The sequence below is a fragment of the Malaya genurostris genome, chromosome 3 (assembly GCF_030247185.1).
Source record: "Malaya genurostris strain Urasoe2022 chromosome 3, Malgen_1.1, whole genome shotgun sequence".
Lineage (NCBI taxonomy): Eukaryota > Metazoa > Arthropoda > Insecta > Diptera > Culicidae > Malaya > Malaya genurostris.
This window is the reverse complement of record NC_080572.1, coordinates 131,329,102-131,336,842: the sequence shown is the minus strand read 5'-3', so window position 1 is coordinate 131,336,842 and position 7,741 is coordinate 131,329,102. Positions and strand designations below refer to the sequence as shown.

Genomic DNA, 7,741 nt, shown 5'->3' with positions numbered 1-7,741 from the left:
CTTGGGATTTAGTTCCGCTTCCGAAGGACAAGAAAGTTATAGGCTGTCGTTGGATTTACAAACTAAAACGGAATGAATCTAATGAAGTTGTTCGTTATAAAGCTCGAATCGTCGCTCAGGGTTTTACCCAGTGTTATGGCGTCGATTACGACGAAGTGTTTGCTCCTGTCACTAAACGCGCTACGCTCAGAGTTCTATTGGCTTTGGCTGAAACAATTGGGGTTTCAAGCAAGTTCTGCAGATCCATGTCTATTTGTAGCTAACAGGAATGGTAAGAAAGTATACCTGATCGTATACGTGGATGATTTTCTAATAGGATGTGAGAGCGAGACTGAAATAACTCGCGTTCTGAAGCAGATAAGTGAACATTTCGAAGTCGTTGATCTCGGCGATTTCAAGCATTTTCTAGGATTAGAAGTTCGAAAGGAAAACAACGTCTTCAGTCTTATTTTGACCAGTTACATTGAAAAATTAGTGTCGAAAACAAACCTAAGCGATTCGAAATCAACAAGAACTCCTATGGACCAGGGCTATCTGAGAAACGAGGTTGATAGTAAACCGTTCGAAGATGGTACTAATTACAGGAGCGTGGTTGGCGCGCTTCTCTATGTGGCGGTGTGTGCACGAACGGATATTGCTACGAGTGTTGGAATTCTTGGTAGAAAGCTGAGTGCCCCGACGAATGCTGATTGGATTGCAGCGAAACGTGTGGTGCGATACCTGAAAGGTACCAAAGATTGGCGATTGAAGCTTGGAGATAAGGAGACTGATGAGTTGGTGGCTTATTCGGATTCCGACTGGGCAGGAGATATAGGTACGAGAAAATCGACTACGGGTTACGTTGTGTTTTACTGCGGAGGAGCTATTTGCTGGGCGAGTTGTCGGCAGAATTGTGTTACGCTATCAACGATGGAAGCTGAGTACGTTGCGTTGGCTGAAACTTGTCAAGAAGTCGTGTGGCTAAGACGTTTACTCGAGGATATTGGAGAAAAACAAGTTAGACCTACAGTTGTGTATGAGCAGCAAGCGTTCGAAGCATATCGAAACTAAACATAATTTTGTACGAGATCTGTGCAATAGAAACGAGGTAAACCTTCAGTACTGTCCTACGAATCATATGCCTGCAGATATACTTACGAAGCCGTTTGGTTTCGTAAAACATCAACAGTTTGCGGAACAATTGAGATTAATTGGTAAGGGACTGAATCGCGGTAAGGTGTCTAACGATTGAGGAGGAGTGATGGAATTTCCAATGTCTTACCCCTCACCATAATAGATGATTGCTATCCCTTCGTTCATTCAGCCCTTCTGGCAACACAGTGCTTTTTTAAGTTCTACTGACAACTAAAAACACTTACAACATTCATCGCACACCGCGTGCAATAAATACAGTTTCTCTGTTTTGTGCTTTGTTAAACTCGTGTCCGATTTGTTCATTCTTCCGAAATCCGTACGCTCGTGTCCGCTTGCGCTCTGTGAGATCTCTGTCCACCCACAGCATTGAGATTTGCGTTAGATTGCCAATTAGGCTTTCTGACAGCTCACTTACAACCATAAATGCAAATGAGATTGGTTTGTTTTCATCAGGAAACGCATGCTTTAAGCACGATTCAGACGATCAATCATCTTCGGTCGACGTCCAGATTTATTTATTCTTTTATCCGAATATTGCTCACGTATTGCCGACGTTAAAATGTTCCGTAAACTTGACGTAGTGTCCTTTCATACGAATTGCTTACAATTAATGTTGTTGTACCGTAATCGTTCCATTCAGGCAATAGTCGCTTGATGCTGCGTGTGAATCGCTTTTACATATTGTTTTGTTTTCATCAGGAAACGTGTTGGCCACCCAGTTTTCAGTAGTGCCGCCGTTCATTTTTCACTGGGCATAGAAACCTCAATAGAAGACCCAGATAAATCCACAAGTTGCCAAAACAAAACCCAACGGTAGAGTTAAATTTACCAAGCATTAAGTAATCACGATTGTTTTTTTTTATGTTGTGTGAAAAGTACCTTAATAAATGAGTATTTTTTACTCAACATTTGAGTTTATTCAAAGAAGCTACAGTTGGGTGAAAATTTTGTGTGTGTTGCATCACAATATTTTGGTAAGCAGCAGAAAAGTAACAACTGTTTATAATCAAAGTAACATTTTATACGATTTTTGTCTTTCTCATATAGAAAGGTTATGCCATCACTGTGAAAACCGACTTTTGAATCAAGGCCCGGAGAGCCGAGTGTCATATACCATTCGACTCAGTTCGTCGAGTACGCAAAATGTCTGTGTGTGTATGTGCGTATGTGTGTATGCAAAGACATCATATTAACAAGATATCCAGCTCTCACATTTCCCGAACAAATCATTGGCAACATCCTTTTTTGCGAACATGTCGCCCCCAGACGAGACCGCATCGAATCTTATATATAGAAGTAGAAGAGAAAGATGTCAAATTCGTGCGCGCCAAAATAGCAGGGTTGCGCACCCATACAATTGACATGATATGTTGAATGTGATGCCGTGCGATGGCGTTGCTGAACTGAAGATTGACTTCGCTCCAAGCTGACAGGGTCTGGTGTATGTAACGTCTTTTTGCACTTTTCTCGGAGATGGCTGAACTGATTTTCACAAACTTAGATTCAAATGAAAGGTCTTGTGGTCCGATACAAAATTCCTGAATATTATTTGAATCCGACTTACGGTTCCGGAATTATGGGGTAAAATGTGCAAAAAAATGAAAATATGTGTTCTATCTTTTCTCATAGATGGCGGTTTTTGTTTTAAGAATCGAAGAAAATTATTTTGAAGAATACCACAGTATTTTATATGATAGTATGATTGATATGAGAAAGGCATAATTACACCACTAGGTGAATTAAAACAGGTTTTTGATATAATTATGCACGATAATCTGTCGTTATTTGTAACGTAAGTATCTTTGTACTATAACGTTAAAAATTTTATTTAATTCATCCTGTTTCTTATTTTGAGACAATGGATAATATTGAGATTCAATTAATAGTCTCGACAGGTCAAGAAAACAGTTCCTGCACCCTCATTGAACATAACTCAAAATTGAGTGACACATCACTCAAATTTATAAAAAGTGCACGTACTCTAAACTTGAGTTACCACCTATCTACTCAGTTTTGCGTTAAGGGACGAAATTGTCAAAACTTGAGTAATTTTTACTCAAAATAAGAAAAAAACTTTCACTCGTGTTTCAAATATACAAAAAATAGAACGGCATCGTAGACCCGTTTTAAATTTGACAGAAGAGCTGGTCGAATAAATAAAACTAGAACGGATTTCTGGGGACACTTTTGTTCCAGTTTCTGTTCTATTATAGATCTTTCATATAGAACTTTTAACTGCTGAATTTGCTCAGGGGTAGTTAAATTTACGATACAGTTTTGATAGCCGAGTGGCAGGCTGTGTCGTCGACTCAATGCTAGGTAAATTTAACCATATCTTTAATTTTTTTGGTGGCGTGTAGATTAAGTAAATATTTTTTTCTCAGCATAAATTAATTCGAAAATCTGGAAATATAGCAACACTGTAGCCGATCCGTATACACTCAAATAAAAATTCACGTTCGATTCACTTGAAAAATCACGTGAAATGGTTTCAAATGTCAAATTGTATATTTTACGTGACGAAAATGAATGTTATACGAACATCCCCTAAAATGAATAAAGTCATCACATAAGGTTTACGTGAATTGACCAAACGTCAAATAATCTACGTGAATTTCCATTGTGAAAAACTCGATTTTGAAAATGGCGAACAGTGGCCCTCAAAGTATAAGTAGTGTAAATATTTGCGAGAAATGTTATTTAATTACAATTTTTCACTACATCGACCGGACCATTCCAGTATGAAAGTTTCCATGTGTTAGACTGGACTGAGTGCCTGCGTGAGCTCGGAAGATTGCCCGCTTCATCAAGGAGCGAGATATGCATGAATCTGTTGAGTGTGAGGCGACTTGCAATTTTTACATTCGAACGATGAACTTTTAAACTGTAAACAAGTACACGTCGACTGTCAAAAAAAGTTCATTTTGTTAATGTTTGTGAGGTTATGTCATGTTCGTGCAAAACCTAATTTGGTTTTTTACCGTCACTGCTTACCTCAATCAAATGAACACATTTTGACAGTTCAGCAGTACTGTTTGTAAACATAGATTTTTTTGTTTGTCTGTTGACAAATCGGATGAGAACATTTTCAGTCCATATCGCCTAATTAGAGTTTTAAAACAATTTTTCACTATTGGATACGGGTTGTTGAGATTTATTAAATGAAAGACACTAGTTGCAAGATGTAAAGATGATTGTTTGAGATGTGTTCTTCGATTTTTGTTTACGCTTGTTTGTAAACAGTACCGCTGAACTGTCAAGGATGAATACTTGTTCATTTGTGACGTCACGATAAAGAATCTAATTAATTCCACAGGGCGCAAATGATGAGAAGGATGATTAGAGGACCTTAAGCGGCCCAAACACGTGACAATATTATTGTCAATCCAAAGTATTGTCAATACCATCAATCCAATTGGTTTCATAAATTGAGTCCGAGTTTTTCAAAAAATTCAAGCGTTTGGCGCTTTAAATATTGCAACTGAACATTGAAATATTGAGAGAAGAGGTCATTGCATATATTTAACAGCTTCTCTCTGGAGAGAAAGTATTGTCGGATTGATGAGCAAATTTGATTTTTTGACAATATTTTCGTCAATCCAATGATGTTTCCAGACACGATCAAAAGTATTGTCTCCTCCTTGTATTGGCAATAATATTGTCTCGTGTAAAGGCCGCTTTACACAATCATTCAATGAGTATTCATTCTTCATATCCTCGTAAGCCCTTGTCGTGCGCACAGTCGGCGTTTGCTAGTTGGTGCCCCGTTTGTTGGAGTATTCGTTAATTGGGTATTCGTTAGTTGGAACATGGTCCAATTAAAAAACACTGCGATGTCAAAATTTATTTTCAAAAGTATATTGACGTTTGAACGTCATTATGATGAAGAGGATAAACAGTTTCGGAAAATCGTATTTTTTTCGTTTTCTTTTAATTTAACATTTTAAAATTATTGTGTCAAAATTTCAAATCAATCGGAATAACACAGTCAAAATACTGCGCCAAAGAGTGGTGCCTTTGTTATCTCCGAGACGATGATTTTTCGAAGTCCGTGAACACGATCCTGCAAAATCTACTGAACCAATTCTTTTCAAACTTGGAACATTTTGGTATAAAATGCCATTCCCTACGTTCGTGAAGTTTTTCCATTTTCATATAAGGTAGTTTTTCACCTCAAAATTGGCGGAAATGGCGTTTTTTGCTTAAATATGCACGAACTGTTAAAAAATCGAAATAATAACCACAGACTAACAGACAGGACACTCAAATTAGATTCTTCAATAATTTTAACGGTCATTTCGAATATTCCTTTATTTGAGACAGTACTCACATGTGTCATGATGGCGCCACGTTACCCTATCAAAAACACCCTGTCTGTCATCTAGACTGTGTTTATTTTTTTTATTTACCAACAGAGTTGCCATTCATGCAGAATTACCTGTAATGTATTGATTTGTATACGTCCATGCGAATTTCATGCAGGATACAGATTTAATATATATTGCCTAAACTATATACATAATTGTGCCTACTTCTCATCCTCCAACGCAATACAAAATCGAACCCGTTTTGTTACAATATTTACTTACTTCTGGACTGCCGTCACTTAATTTCGGGGGAAAACTACCAACACAATAAAAAATAGTCTAGATGAACAACTTTGAGTCGAATAAATGGTTACTTTCCAACATCGCGGAAAAGTTAAATATATTATCACCGTAATCCAATAATTTATTGTGAAGATTCATTTCCAAATATTTTGATGAAATCAGGCATCTCTGCGAGCAGCTGATCGGTGTTGACAAACGAGGGGAAACCAACTAGTAAAAAAACTTTTACATAACACAAGGAGTGTACAGATAGTAAATAGTTCGCGCAGTACAATATAGGTGGAACTAGTGCATCACGAAAAATAATTTTCATAAGAATTTACTCATACTGTCATATCTGTTAATCTGTGTAATAACTTCAGAACGACGCTGGGGGAAGAAATAATTCGTACTTTAGGTAATTTAAGAACATTTTTTATATCTGATAACTCTACGCCAAGTTATCGTGTTCATCGCGCAACATGATTCTCAAAAGAGGTTTTGGGGAATTATCTGCTACCGCCTTATATTCAATATTAATATACGGAAATTAAGCTAAATATTCTTTAAATGATGCTTTACAATGTAAAAAAAGTTTGAACAAATTTGCTTAAGCTGTTTCTCCGTAAAAAATACAAAAAAGTGTTTTTTTTTTTCTTACTTTTCGAGCAGTCAGTAGAAATCTGTATTAAATTGACGAAATCTGTATAAAATATGTACTCTGAATTAAATCTGTATGCGCATGTCAAAATCTGTATAGTACAGCTATAAATGGCATCTCTGGTGTAAACGCTACATAAGGGCCGCTATCCGGAAGGAAGAATAAGAAGCCAGTTGTCAGGTCTCGGTCCCCTGTCACGACGCCATCTTGATGAGAACAAAATCGGAACTTCAAAATCAGCTGATAGCAACGTAAACAAACAAACAGTAATACTTTTGTTTTACGCGTTTACCTTGTTTAGTGCACGAAAATTAGTAAGTTTTGGGTCGACTCTCTCACAATAACTGGTCGGTTTACCTAAAATACAGCAGACAGTGTTTTGGGACATCAAGCGGAGATAATTTTCACAATTTGAGAGTCGCGATGAATATCAAAACATCGCAATGTTTGGGGCTCGAAACGCGAGGGGCTCGACGTAATCGGTATACTTTCAAATGGCTGGTGCTCACATACCGGTGTCAGATGGGTGTCAGGTCTTGTCTGGAGCAGAGATGCCATTCATACAGATTTATCTGTATTATACAGATTTTTACAACCTCATACAGATCTAATACAGAATACTAGAGTGCCTATAACCAGAGTGACGACATCTCATCCGTAATTTTGGGAACAATTCAAAACATTCCATTAGCTTTACACAGAATTGACAGGTCGTTTGCTCGTTTGGAACTGGGAGCTGTCATTCCAAACGAACAGCTGTCGCCACTCTGATTATAGTCACTCTACAGAATACAGATTCCCTAAATTTAATACAGATTTGTACAGATTTCACAAGAAGTTAGAAAAATTAAACTGTTTTTGTCTGATCTATCTTTTAGTATTTGATTGCAATGACGAGATGAAAGTGTATTAATCAACGGACAAATCACAAATTGAAGTAAAAATTGGTGTGCAGATATTTGATGATCAACACAAAAAAAAACATTTAGACAGAGTAAGCACGAGAAAGCAGAGCCAACTTTGGTACTGACCAAAGCAAGTAATGCACTTACAGTAAATTAAAGGACCTTGTCAGATGGAAAGCTGAGCAGATTTATCGCTTGCACTCTAACAGGGCCCCTTTGGCTGAATTAGCAGGGCCCTTTAGCTTGGTGACATTAGCAGACCAAAAGAGGGAAGCATACCCCTCTTTTGGTCTGCAAATGCCATCTACCAGCTCGATTCAGCTTTTCGTTTTTATTCTGTCTGCGGCCTGAGAGTTCTATGATCTGATTTGAAGTTGCATATTATGTCAACTTGTATATTTAGAAGAGTGTATGGAATTGAAATTTGATTGTGGTTGAAAAAACATTCATAT

General features: G+C 37.4%; 1 protein-coding gene across 1 annotated transcript; it reads left to right on the top strand.

Moving 5' to 3' along the window:
* Positions 1-519: 519 nt before the first annotated feature.
* Positions 520-1,050, top strand: LOC131433988 (uncharacterized). The gene has a single exon (XM_058600608.1). The coding sequence runs from the start codon at positions 520-522 to the stop codon at positions 1,048-1,050; it is 531 nt and encodes a 176-aa protein (XP_058456591.1).
* Positions 1,051-7,741: the final 6,691 nt, after the last annotated feature.

Excerpts from the sequence above, each read along its gene's own strand:
- LOC131433988 (XM_058600608.1), top strand. The coding sequence starts at position 520 with ATGGACCAGGGCTATCTGAGAAACGAGGTTGATAGTAAACCGTTCGAA.